The sequence below is a fragment of the Mastigoproctus giganteus genome, chromosome 13 (genome assembly GCF_048544385.1).
Source record: "Mastigoproctus giganteus isolate SK-2022 chromosome 13, ASM4854438v1, whole genome shotgun sequence".
In the NCBI taxonomy this organism is placed as follows: domain Eukaryota; kingdom Metazoa; phylum Arthropoda; class Arachnida; order Uropygi; family Thelyphonidae; genus Mastigoproctus; species Mastigoproctus giganteus.
Window position 1 is genome coordinate 48173799 of NC_143587.1, and position 14993 is coordinate 48188791.

At 34.5% G+C, this 14993-nt stretch overlaps 1 protein-coding gene across 1 annotated transcript in view; it reads right to left on the reverse strand.

Moving 5' to 3' along the window:
- Positions 1–208: 208 nt before the first annotated feature.
- Positions 209–14993, reverse strand: part of Gart (trifunctional purine biosynthetic protein adenosine-3 Gart) — a 106721-nt gene continuing 91936 nt past the window's right edge. The window contains exons 17-21 of the mRNA XM_090387599.1: positions 12161–12253; positions 9780–9916; positions 6667–6784; positions 1657–1796; positions 209–515 (exon numbers count right to left, since the gene is read on the reverse strand). Coding sequence (XP_090243725.1) covers positions 330–515; positions 1657–1796; positions 6667–6784; positions 9780–9916; positions 12161–12253 — 674 coding nt within the window. The 3' untranslated portion in view covers positions 209–329. The remainder of the gene's footprint in view (positions 516–1656; positions 1797–6666; positions 6785–9779; positions 9917–12160; positions 12254–14993) is intronic.

Consider the following 14993-nt stretch of genomic DNA (forward strand, 5'->3'; position numbering starts at 1 on the left):
CCTGTTTGTAGACAACTAATTGCATGCCAGTCAAGTGAATAGTGTTTGTGCTGTTATAATTAATACAGTCTTTCTACGTAAAAATTGTTTTTGCATTTGCTAAATAAGATTTAAACCCTGATATGGTTAATACCAAGAAGAGAAAGGCGACTAATTAACATAGTGTGTCAAAGTAAGTGGACAGAGTACTTTTTTTTTTTTTTTTTTTTTTGTACATGTGAAAAATGTTGTTTTTCTTGTTTGCAATGGAAAAATGTCATAATATTCTTCTATAATCCTTGTAACATTCTTATCATTGTTCAATATAATTCTTAGCGGATCATATCAAATTACATGTACCATTCCAGTTTCCCATCAGATCTTCTGGAAAGTTTTTCCCGAGCCAGTAACTCCAAAGCTTCTGGATAAATTTTATGTTCTAACTTTTTCACCCGTTCTTGTAATATATGTTCTGTATCATTAATTTCTACTTGAACTGCTTCCTGTAGAATTATTGCACCAGCATCTACTTCAGGCTAAAAGAAATTAATTTTTTTTAAATAAAAATCAGGACATACAGTTGAAAAGCTTAGTACATAAGTAACATGAAAATGCTTACTAATCTAATTTTTTTTGTAGATTTTTTTTTTTTTTGCAAGTTAAAAAAAAGTATGGCCAAGGTATGCATTTAAAAACTTCAGGCCTTTTTTTAATAGAATAATCTATTATTCTAATTAACACTTCAGGCAACTTTGTTTAACAGGAAAATTTCCCTGAATATTTATTTTATTTAGCAATTAGCCTAGTTTTTGTACTAGAAAATATTTCTTTCCACAGACATGCCAAAGATTTAAACTCAAAACTTTCAATGACACTTGTGTCATCTCAAGGCTATGGAAACAGGAACATGTAACTACAGAAAAAGTAAAGGCAATCCACAGGTAACAACATTAAAAGATAACCAATATCTCCAAACATAAAAAATGTTAGTCAAACAATGATGCTTTTCAGATGTCTCTATGATAAGTGGCTAACCTGCATCTGCACTCAGTTTGTGAAGACTAAGAAGTAATGATAAAAAAAATAAAAATAATATTTATAGTTGTGGTCTTGCTTGAACAACAGTTGAGGATCCAATTCCCATCACATCCTTCTAGGACTTTTTTGCTAATTAAAAGTAATTTTCAGGATAATTATGAATTTTCTTGAAAAATGTTTGTTTTTTACCCACAAAAAAATGCAAAAAAGGAATTCTTAAAAATCATGCAACAATAGTATGCAGCATACAAACCACGACAAGTACATTTCCATAGTCACTGTAGGTGCCATTAGGGAATGATATATCAGTTTGTATTTGCTGATTAATAGAAGGACGACAATGAATTATCAAGTGAAAGCAATTCTCAGTTTTAAAATGTTGACAAATTACTTTTATCTATATGTAATGGACTGTAATAATAGTTATGAGAGTTGGATAAAGCTTTTTTCAGAAGTTTATTCTTTATTATAAGTTTTAAGATGAACATGAAAAACATTTTTTTTGTAACTTGAGTCAGAACTACATTTTTTTTTTTTTTTTAGTGGATTCCTCAAGTTGTGTAAAGGTAACATGACAAATAAAAATAGGTGATTCAGTTGCTATAATTAAAATATTTGAGTGAAATATAGTTTACTGACCTCTACAAAATGCACGGTACAGCCAGTAATCCTGGCTCCCATTTCTAAAACTTGACGGTGAGCATGCATTCCTTTAAATGCTGGAAGAAGTGCTGGATGGATATTGAGAAGACGTCCTGCCCATAGCTTCACAAATTCAGCTGTAATTTTGAATAATATCATAAACATCAAAAGAAAAGCGCCTAAACTAAGTTTCTGGGGTTTCTTGTTTTTTTCTGTTATAAGTATTGCAGACTAAATGTTAAACAGAAAAAATAAATTTAAATAAGAATATGATATTTGAAATGTGCTGTGTTAGTTTTCTAACACAGCACATTTCAAATATCATATTTGAAATGTCATATATCATATACAGAATTATGCATGACATACCCATTTCTTATAAGTAGTACAGCTGAAACCCATTAAAATATGATGCAAGCAAGGCTCCCATTTTTCGTCAGTTGAAACGTGTGTTTAGTCACTCAAGATCAACATTTTGGATTCCTTGTGAACAAGTGGTGATATTTTCATGTGGGACAGTGAGCATGTATTCAGAGATGAAATAAGGATAATGCATATTGCACATTGATTAATAAAATAAGGATAATGCATATTGCAAATCTATGATACGCATTATCCTTTGATTTCCATAAGAACAATAACTTAACAACAAGAACAATAACTTGTATCGCGGAGGCACTCACTGGTTTGCAAACTAGACATAAATTCTTGAAACAGGAAAGATAGCTTCCCTTTCAATTTTACAGTTAAAACACCTTACTGAAATTGTCAAAAAGAAACAAAGAGATGCAATGAAACAGTCAACCCTTGCTACAGTTTTTTTAAAATATGAAAGACTTGAAAGTAATGACTAAAGTGTACAAAAGTTTGTTCGCTAATGTCTATTTAGTAGTTGAAAGAACGGAGTGCATTATGTTTTCCTTTTTCTCCTGAATTTTCGACTGTTTGTTAATTTCAAAACACAGACATGACAGCCAATACAACCACATGGAAAAGCAGTTTTTTGTGACAAAAGGTGTGTGTGTGTTTATGTATATTTAACAACATGAATATTGGTTTTTTAAATATTTTATTGTACAGTGCATCAACAAAAAATTGAAATGAAACAATGCAATTGCATATTATTTCCATTATTATTCTTTGCATGATCTTTCTTAAATGCAGAACCTGCAATTATTGCAAAAAAAAAAAAAAAAGAGATGAGCAAAATCGATAGTACATATGGATGCTGAATAATGGCTAGAATTTTCTAATGCAATTAGAAAATATCGTGATGTGATTCTTTGGACCCTGAGCATCGTGTTCTAACAGGTTTCACCTGTACAAAGGTTGCACAAAGCACCTCATTTTGTCACTTTAAAACGCTGAATTTAATCAAATTACATTAAAAGCAATCAGACAAAAGTTACAGTAATACAAAAGTAAGTCAAATATGCAACTTAAACAAAAATTTAATTTGGTGAAACTTTATTTTTAAAGAAATCATATTTTACCATTTAAGGCTTTATTTTCAAATTTTGTTACTGATTTGGTTTCGTTAAATCTCTTATTTTAAATCCAAGTTTCATGAAATTTTTTCATTTTTTCCAAGTTTTATTTTTTGGTTTCATTAAATCTCTTTAAATCCAAGAACATATTTTGCAAGTGAAATGCTGTCATTCAATTATTAGAATTGAATTGCACCACTACAAATATTATTTCATGCCATTTTGATGGCAAGTTAGTTTGTGAAGTAGAAATTTTTTTGTATGATAATAGTAAGACATCGGCTAACTAGATTATAATGAATTCTTTTAGAAGTTTGATAAGCCCACGATGTTCTTATTAAAGGGCCATTTTATATATATAGTCTTTTATAATGTTGCAGACAATATAAACTCATAAAAGAATAATCATAACATTTAATTCAATAGGCACAATGCACAAATTATTCCAAACCTATTTTTTTTCCTGAACATGAGTGCAATATGTGCATGATGCCCACATTGCCAGAATAACAAAATGACAACCCAGGCAGAGAAGGCAAAATGCTTGGTTACCAAGAAACCAATATTTAACCCTGACATTTCTCTATAGGGTTTCATTAAAGATAATATATACTATTATATATAATATATACCAATGCTACAGTATTTACACTGCAGGAACAGAAAGGTTGAATCACACAACTGTGAAACTTATGGACCAAAATTAATTCCACAGCATGAGAAAAATTCTTGATTGTTTGTTATTTGGTTTTTAGGAGCATCAGCAGCCAAGGCCATATTGCTCAGGGGATGTGGCGGTGGTCATTCCCTGACCTTTCCACATCCTCCGTATTTGGTGGTCACGGGCTCGAACCCCGGTCTAATCAAGAAGCGTGTGCTATGCACTGCTGCTCCTGCCCACCTGGCTACGGAGGCGCCGAAGAATTCTTGAATACTGGATGTTGAACCACATGAGGTTGCCCACACTTAACCATATAAATTGTAAAACATTTTTGGAATCATTCCTGCATTACACCTTTTGACTTTATTTATTAAAAATAAATAAAATTATGAGAGCCCTCAAAAGTCATTGGAACCTATAATATTTTAGTTCCATATACATGGATTGAGAAAACAGAACACATTTCTGAACAGTCCAAGTTGCATCCATCCTTGCAGACCATTTGCATCCCTTCGTGGTCATTGTGCATCCACAGGGCAATGGACTCTTCCAGCAGGACAATGCGCTTCCCCACAGAGCCATGGTGACTAGAACATGGTTCGAAGGGCATTCTGCAGATTTTACTACCATGGAATGGCCTCCTCGTTCACCAAACATGAACCCTGTGGAGCACCTTTGAGGTGCTGTGGAAAGGTCCGTTCGAACTTTGGATTCTCCACCCAGGAATGCGATGGAATTATGGACAGCTGTGCAGCAAGCATGGATGGAAATACCTGTATAATGCTTTTGTGAACTAGTGGACTCGATGCCTCGCCATGTGACTGCCCTTATCCGGGGAAAGATGGGCCTACCCGTTATCAGGTAGGTATTCCATGATTTCCGTCCACTCAGTGTACTCTGCTCAATTTAACCCTAACATAAACAAATACACGTCATCAAATAAGCTTGCACTGGTCAGTTATCAAAGTACCACTGTATTTTTTAGCAAGTGACCAATGAGCGGTCTGCTTGATAACATTTTGTTTATATTAATATTAATGTTAGAGTTACACAGTGTAGTCTTGTATTGCACTGGAATTTTAGAATAATTTTCAGAAAATACATATGAAGCAATATAGTTCTAAAGAGAAGAGTTAAATGAAAAAAAGTGGCTGAATTACAGATGCTAATGTGGGTGTGCAGTGTTTGTGAATATATCTGTAGAAAAGGCATGTAACAGAAATTCTGTGAGGTAAGGCAAAGAGCAAGTTTGTAACAGCTCATTCATTAACTATCTCTTCAGAATAAGTCTAGAAGTTCAACAATTTCATGAGTGAGCTTGGTAATATCATACTGTTAAAAAGTAGCTTGAAAGATTTCACAGAATTTCCTGAATAAATTAGATATGGGTTGTAAACAACTTCACATGAAAATTAGTTGTACAAAAACATATCATGAAAACTGGAATACACAAGGACACTTTAGAGTGTGGACTGAATAATCAAAAACTGGAACAAATTCTGTGCATCTAGAAAATTATTAACAAAGATGGAAGAGCAGACGTGGAAATAAATAACAATAAATAAAGATGGGAGCCAGTTAAACAAATTCAGTTTGTTATTTGGAACAAAAGAAAAAAACGGGCAGTTTAAAATGGTTTTTAAGGCCTATTTTAGCCAATTCAGTTAAGAGCCATTAAGAAATAAAGGAACTGAACAAAAATTAGAACTTACAGAAATGAGATTATAAGCAAAATAAATGTAACTAATGGCTCAATAGCACAGAACATAATACGGGAATTTCCCAACAAAATAAAATAAAGGGATTTCTCAATAATGTTTTTTTGACTAGTGAGTCAACAGTGGGGATTCAAAAAGAGTGGAAATGTTGAAAAATTACATCCAACATAATAACAATAATAATAGCAGGGTTTCCCCGCAAAAAAAGCTCAAAAATACCGTTATGCGAGGTTTGCTGAAATTCTCTAACCACATTAGAGCGAAACCGTGTTATCTAAGTACCATGTTGTGCGAGGACTGCCGGAATTTATCAATCTTGTTAGAGCAAAACCATGTTGTAGAAGTACCGTGTTATACAGGAGTTGTCTGTATATCCATTCTACCAATGAATGATTTGTTTAGCTGACATGTGTATGGCCTCTACTCTCTTGTGAAAATACCTTTCTTGGTTTATCATATGGGATGTTTTTGCACAACAGTTTTCAACACCTCCTCTTCTTAATAACATGTTTCAAGGGAAGTAAAAACAAACTTTTATTTATAAGCTCACTGCACTTTGACATGATGACATATAATATGTTGACCTGCATATTAATTAGAATAATAAAACTCAGATTCACCACCCTACCCTTGGAAAGACTTGGGGACCAGGACCAAGATGATAATTCAATTGCTATTTGTAAAGTGCGGTACAACAATTACAATACATTATTTGATCTCTTCTACTATTAATTTTATCTCTCAGATCCAACCGATCATCTGAAAAAGAAAGAAAAGCATTTTATAATAACATACACATATAAGTTATAAATCCAGTTTAATGTAAGAATACAAATATATACTAATATATACAAATATATACTATTAGTATATATTTGTATTCTTACATTAAACTGGATTTATAACTTATACGTGTATGTTATTATAAACCATGGACCCCAGTACACCAGGCCCATTCGTTACTAAAGAAAAGCACTTTTTTAGACATGAAAATTAATGGAACAATCAAAGTTAAATTCACTATGATACTTTTAGGGCACTTGGAAACCAAGTTGACCATAATAACTAAATTTATAGTACTAATTATGATTGGTAGTATCATCCTCCCATCAATATTTTCATTTTTAAAAATTAACTTTACCTGAAAGAATCCTCATAAAACCAGCAAGGCAAACAATTTCTACTCCTGCATCAATAAGAAGCTTACTGACTGCCATATCAAAATCAACTCGAGATTTAAATCCCTTGTGACTTAGTACCTAGAAAAGTGTAATTAATCAATATATTAGATGTTATTTTTTATTTATTTGTTAATTTTTTTACAAAAATAACAGACAAAAGATCCTAGTAAAAAGGCACCCAGAAATTATACATAATACAGTAGTATATTTATATATGAAAGGAATTATTAATAAGTCACAAACAAACCCATCCCCATAAATACTAAATAAACGATTTGTGAGTTTTTGGCAATAGTTAGCAAAACATTTCACAATGGAATCAAGTAGTTTTTTTGCACTCACATAACAGTCTTGTATGGTGAAAGTCTTGTATAGTTAATAGTCTAGTATAGTAAAAGTCTTGTATAGTTTTTTTTTTTTTTTTATGTGAACCCCAAACACGAGAGGTATTAGAACCTATAGTACTTAGTACCGTGCTTGGGTTGGAGGTTGGGAAGACAAAAGAAGATATTTGTTGACATTGGACTTGAACTTCTGTAGATTGTAATTTTCAAGAAATACATATGAAGGAAGGAAGGTTGTTCCAGAAAACGGCAGTTGAATGAATAAACGAGGAAGATGAAAAGTTGGTTCTGTGAGTTTGAAGTTGGACAGTAAATGGATGTTGGTTGGTGGCGGCACGTGTTCAAACTGTTTTGAAAGAGAGAGCGGGAATCATAGAAGCCAATTCAGAAGAACAGTGCCCATGGAAGTATCTGTAGAAGAGGCATGCAGCAGAAGTTAATAGTCTAGTATGGTAAAACAGTCTTGTATAGTTAACAGTCTAGTATGGTGAAAGATATGACAGTACTGTACTGCACCAGTGTACTATTGCAGAACAGTCTGCTGTTGTGCATTTTCTGTGACAGGCAATTGGCCAAAGATATTCACAAAAAGAAATGCTTCCAGTATATGATGAGTACTGTTTATCACATAATGCTATTTACAATTGGTTTGAAAAATTTTCAGCAACTGCAAAAATCAGCATTTAATCTAAGTATGGCTAAAACAACAAAGGTTGCAGAGAATTTGTTACACAAAAACAAAAGTTACTATATGCAATTTAAAAAGATGTTAGCAACTTATGCAGAACTGTTGAAAATGAAATTTGTCTCTATGTTGAACATAAGCTCCAGCCGCCCTGGTGCTAAATACTTGGTGTTCAGTCGTCTCTGAGAGAGTAAATTTCTCCACAATCAAAATTAACCTCAGGCAATGCATATAAATTTTTATTTTATTTCAGCTGTTTCATTGAAACACCCCTGAAAATCCTATAGCATAAGAAGTAGAGGGGACTGATCAAAAATTGGAATCTCCAGAAATTAGACTATTAAGAAAAATAAATGAAACTAACAGTTGGAAGCAGTGGCAGGACCATATTACAAATGAAGAAATAACAAAAAATCTCAGGGTAACAAATATCTAATCAAAGATAAGTGAAGCAAACGAGGTGGTATTGGTGTGCTGACAGGATGGGAAAAGGCAGATTAACTAAACATATATCTGAAATGAAACAAAAATGAATGGCAATAGGCCTGGAGGCTTGTTTGTTAGTTTTGTTATTTGGTTTTTAGGAGCATTAGCAACTAAGGCCATATTGCTCCAGGGATATGCTGTGGTCATTCCCTGACCTTTCCGCATCCTCCGTATTTAGTGGTCACGGGCTCGAACCGTGGTCTAATCAAGAAGTGTGTGCTACGCACTGCTGCTCCTGCCCACCTGGCTACAGAGGTGCCAAGGCCTGGAGGCAGATGAATCATTGGTATGAAGCAAGTATTAGAAGAAAAAGGGCTTAGGTTACCTGAGGGCTTACCTAAGATAACCTAAGCCCTCAGGTAGCCACCAGACTAGGGTAATAGATCTAAAAGGAAATAGGCAGAATGGAAGAAAACAGTGAGTAATAAGCTAATAGTGTAGAAGGACTGACTTGTACTTCCAGTGTGAGCTGTATACCTGGGTATAACAGATTTGGATGATGATGATCATTGCCGACCGGGCTAGCCAGGTGGGTAAAGTGCCTGCCTGGCAACCCAAAGTTTGTGGGTTCGAATACCACCTCGGCCTTGGATCAGAGTAAAATGAAAAAACGTTAGGAGGTGCATTATGGCCACAGAAGTTGATGTGCCAACAACAACAACAAAAAAAAAAAGATGATCATCATCATCACCACCATACAGGAAGTATGTGATGAACCAAATTAAAACATTAAAATGCTTGTGTATACAAGGTGTTTCAATTAAAAGGCAGTGGTGTCTAACTTAACTTATTTTTAGGTTTAGGTTATTTGTTGTCTGAACATTTTTTTGTCATATTTGGGCTGAAATTTTTGAATCTGATGTTAAAATTGTTAAAATTAATAACACAACAGTCCTAGTGAGTGGAGACATGACACAAGTTGTATGCATATTGAAAATTGAATATGATACACAACCATTGTGTTTGTTTTTTTTCCCAATGAAATCAATTTAAATTCATTTCAAAAGTACACCAATGAAGTTTTTAGACTAAATCAATTATGGGGAATAACTTTCCCACTGAGAAAAAAGAAGTCAATTAGGTAAAATTTTAATTTTAACATCAAAAAATTTCAATCCAAATATAACAAAAAATGTCCAGACGACAAATAGCCTAAACCTAAAAATAATCGAAACAGATCTCAGTGCTTTTCAACTGAAACATCTTGCACATGCACTTGAAAATAATACATGTAAATGTGTATTATTTACATGTATTATTTTTGTAAAAAAAATTAAAATAAAACCTATTGTTTTATTTTAATTTTTTTGCTTTTTGTGAATTTTTAGCAAACAGAGAAAGCAATTAGTTATTTTAACAGAATCAAGAAAAATCAGAACATAATCAAATCTGAAATGGCTATCATCTTTTGATTAAATGCATTCCTAATTTAAAATATGTAAAGCGAGTATGTATGTAAAGATTTTTAAATTTTTTATTGGAAAGTTTTCAGTGTATGTTTTATAGTAAAGTTTTAATATAAACTGATTTTCACATAATGAAGGGAAAATAAACAAACCTTCGTTGGAATGTTAACTTTCTCAGCACGGATTAAGCCTTGTACATTAGGAATATTTGATATGACAAGTGCAATTTCTGCTGCACTATGTTTGCTTGGGTCAAGGGTATGATCAATCAAAGCCTGAAGATTAGTACCTGAAAATAAAAAAATAAATAAATAAAAGAACACCTTAGGGTCATGAATTTTCTATTTTAGATTAAAGCTATAATTATGATTTATCTAATCTACTTCAAAAATTAATTCATAAATGAGACTGCTGAAACTAGTGTTGTTGTTGTTGTTGTTATTTGGTTTTTAGGAGTTAGCAACTAAGGCCATATTGCTCCGGGGATATGCGGTGGTCATTCCCTGACCTTTTCGCATCCTCCATATTTGGTGGTCACGGGCGTGAACCCCGGTCTAATCAAGAAGCATGGGCTACGCACTGCTGCTCCTACCCACCTGGCTACGGAGGCACCTGAAACTAGTGTAATATTTTATTTATTCTGTTTTGTAATTTCAAAACAGAAATAAAAAAATATTGAATTTTAAATTGGTTTTTAATCTGACTTTTGTAATGCCAATCTGACCATTACTTATTGGTCTCTAGCAATACTGACATACCAACTTTTAGAAGTTAAAATCCATAAAACTTTTGAAAAATTTTTTTACTTGTTTATAATATTTCTTCCAAAATAATAGCAATAGTAATTAATTTAAATAAAGTACTATTATTAATTACTAATTAATTAATTAATATAAATTTTCTCATACAATGCAATAAGAAAATTAATTACAAATGCAATGCAATATTTTAAAATTATTTTTTTCATTTATGTTCTAAAAATACTTTTTTTTTTTCCCCCTTTCATTCAATTACACAACATTCATTATCTACTGGAAATTTTTGCATTCTAGGACCATTTTATATCTGGGGAAAAGTGAGCTGAGAAGTGGCAAATGAAGTTTAACGTTGAAAAATGTGAGATACTGCATATGGGTAGCAGTAATTCCAGATTAATGTAGCAAGTGTGTAGTACCACATTCAGAGTAGTGGAGAATGAAAAATGGAAAAGACCTAAAGATAATTGTGCAGTCAGCTATGAAATTCTCTAAACAGTGCAGATGGGGTTTTATCAATATTATACAGGAATTTTGCCAGCATGGATAAGGAGGTGATTAGCCATTGTATAATGCAATGGTTAGGCCACATCTTGAGTACTACATACAGGTCTGGAAGCCTCATTTTTGGAAGGATTTGTTGGAACAGGTGGAAAGAACAGCAAAGAGATTAGTAAGGGGAAACAAAAAGTGCTCTTACAGGAAAAGCTTCAAGTTCTGCAAACTGCAGAGTATTGAGACTAGTCACCTGTGAGGATAACTGATTGAGGTGTTAAAGCTTTGAATGGATTAAGTAAGCTCAATGCTATGAAATCCTTTCTCTTACTCAGACTACCATGTAAGGTGGGGTGCATAAATTCAAACTGAAGGATGGTTGCATAACAGATGTTGATAAATATGCCTTCAGCCAGCGGATAGCTAATTGTTGGAACAAACTTTCCTCTGGTATTGTAGAAGTGGGTAGTTTAAATAAATTCAAGGAAAAACTAGACAAACTATTAGAGGGGTGGACAGATGACATATAAGCTAGTTTCCTTGCATCGTTTGCCACTACTTAATACACCCATTGCCATTTCCTTTAAAATAACAGGATTATATATATTGCTGATTAGAAACATTTCTCCTCACAATGAGACTTTCATCTGTGAAGACTGATGTCAAGTATCCCATCAATCTAAGTCCTAACTAATTTGCTCTTTTCCTCTTTGCATTTGCATACATAAACTCATAACTAATTTGCTCTTTCCCTCTAATAAGGGTCCTAACTAATTTGCTCTTTCCCTCTAATAAGGGTCCTAACTAATTTGCTCTTTCCCTCTAATAAGGGTCCTAACTAATTTGCTCTTTCCCTCTTTGTATTTGCATACATGTAAAACTCAGTCCCGTTTTCTATTTTTCTGTGATACTATTATAGACCAACATATAATTACATGTTTAAATGCTTTTCATCACACAAATAAGCGGGACTCAAAAGATGATTGTCTGGTTGAATTTGGAAGAAGCAAATAAATTACGAAAATTGAGAGAGAGAGAGACCTTTTTTTGGATGGCAGATGCTAACGTAAGCAGTACTTTCTTGTATGTATCAGTCTGCCATTTTAATACTAAAAGAATCACTCATATTCTAAATTCCTTTTACAATAACTGCTTTTTATTTCATAGAAAAATATCTACAGCATGAATAGAACATGAACTAACAAAAGAAACACTGAAACCATATAGTAAAACTTATGATTACTATTAAAATGTCTGAGAAATATAGCTATTAAGAATCTTACCTGATCCTGAAATCAGTACTCCCACTTTTTTCTTTCTCTTTGGAAGAGATGGTGAGGGGAGATTTAAATTTTTTACTATGACTTTGGGTTTTCCTGTAACATAGAAAAATGAAGGAAAAAGCATTACTAAATATTCACTTATACGATCAGTAAAGGAAAACACAAAAATTTAGCATATACAGTATTTTTGGTTATATGCCATAAATTTATAGGCTGTATATATTTTGCTATTATCAGAACGAACATAGGACAGGCAAAATAGTACTGATATGCAGTCTCACAGCTATTATTGTGCAATTTTTAGTGCTTTATAATAATTAATTACAATAACAGTTTCATCTGAGCAAGACATTTTTGTTAATTTCAAAGAAACAAGACAATCTTGATTAAATGTGAAGATCATGCTTATTGTATTTTTTGATTCGCAAGGTACTGTTCATTATGAATTTATCCTGCATAGTCACTTTGTGACTATGGGGGACAAATGTACAAATGTACTAGGAATATTGTAAAACAATTCTGTGGTGACTGTGCAATGCTGTTTTTAGAGAAAACGGTCAGAAAAGTAGGTTTCAGGAATTGGTATTTGCATCATGACATGTGCTTTCCACTGAATTCCTTATGAATAACTCCATCACTGTAATCTCCTATCTGCCATGCTCACCAGATTTAGCATCCTGGGATATATATATATGTATATATATACATACACACCAATGAGCCAAAACATTATAACCACCTACCTAATATGATGTTGGTCCTCCACATGTAGCCAAAACAGCTCATACCCGGCAAGGCATTGACGCTACAAGATTTCTAAATGTATCTTGTGGTATCTGGTACCAACACGTAACCAGGAGATCCTTTAATTCCTGTAAGGTCTGTGGTTGAGATGCCGCAGATCGGAGTTGCTGTTCCAACACAAACCACAGATGTTCGATGGGATTGAAGTCTGGGGAATTTGGAGTCAGGGCAATACCTGGAAGTCTTCCTCATGTTCCGCAAACCAGTCTCGAACATTCCAGGCAGTGTGGCATGAAGCATTATCCTACTGAAAGATGGCACTGCCAGAGGGTAAGACCGCTGCGATGAAAGGGTGTACCCAGTCAGCAATGATATTTAGGTAGGTGGTAGACATCAGAGTACCCAGTACATGGATGACTGGACCCAGGTTGTTGTTGTTTGGTTTTTTTAGGAGCATTAGCAATTAAGGCCATATTGCTCCGGGTATATGCGGTGGTCATTCCCTGACCTTTCCGCATACTCCGTATTGAATGGTCACGGGCTCGAACCCTGGTCTAATCAAGAAGCGTGTGCTACGCACTGCTGCTCCTGCCCACCTGGCTACGGAGGCGCCTCTGGACCCAGGGTATCCCAGCAGAACATCACCCAAAGCATGACACTGCCACCACCGGCTTGTCTTCATCCCACGGTGCATCCAGGTGCAATCACTTCCCCAGGTAAACGACGCACACGTACCCGGCCATCCACATGGTGCAACAGAAAACATGATTCATTGGACCAGACAACCTTCCAATCACTCAAGGTCCAGTTTCAATGCTCGCGTGCCCACTGTAGGCACTGTCACCGGTGAACCATGGTTAGCGTGGGCACTCAGAGAGACCTACAGCTACACAGCTCCATTTTCAGCAGGGTTCAATGTACTGTGTGTTGTGACAAAATACGCCCGTCACCAACATTCCAATTACTGGCAAGTTGCACCACAGTCACCCTTCTGTTGCCACGTACCATACGGTAGAGCCTTTGCTCACCTCAAGCATCGATGAGCCATGGTCATCCAACACCTCGCCGGTAGTTTGTGGGTTCCCCCTCCTCGGACCACTTTCAGTAGATACTAACCACAGCTGACTGTGAGCACCCCACCAGCCATACCGTTTCAGATATGCTCTGACCCAGTCGTCTGGCCATTACAATTTGACCTTTGTCAAACTCCTTTGTCAGTGGAAAGTCCACTGACTTTCCCATCTGAAGAACAAGAGCAACACTGATTAACTGAGCCCAGTATCAGGTGTTTTTTATACCATGTCCCGACCCATGCATGCGCCGTAGTTCACCTGCAGTTGCTTCAATTTGCATAATGACTTGCTGGTCATAATGTTTTGGCAAATCGGTGTGTGTGTGTGTGTGTGTATATATATATATATATATATATATATATATAGTTTTTTATTTTTATTTTTCTCTTGAAAATCGGATTTGTAACAATGAAGAAATTATTCAGAATGTGACAGAGAAACTATTAGCAATTCCAAAAGAAACTTATCAGGAATAATTCCAGAAGTTGAAGAAGCATTGGAATTAATGTATACAACTTCAAAGACGCTATTTCAAAGGAGATCCATCCAAATAGTCAGTAAGCTTCATCATTTCCCAAATAGTAGTTTAGTCTCTGAAGTTTTTGATCGCATCTCATATGTATGTAACAACTATACATAGACATACATATCAATATAGGCAACTCCCGCTTTATATGGATAATGTATCCTGTGAAAATGCCATATTACGTGAAAACATGTTAATTTAATATAATAACCAATGTAAAATACATGCAATCCCCATATACATGGAACTTCTACAGCACGGTTTCGCTCTAACATGATTGATAAATTGCGGCCATCCTCGCACAACACGGTACTTCTACCACAAGGTTTCGCTCTAACACGGTTTGAGAATTGCTGGAAATCTCGCGTAACGTGATATTTTTCAGCTTTTGTGCTGGGGAAACCCTGCTATTATGTTAGATGTAATTTTCAACGTTTCCATTCCTTTTTGTGAATCACCGCTGTTGACTCGCTAGTTGTTATTGCCTTCA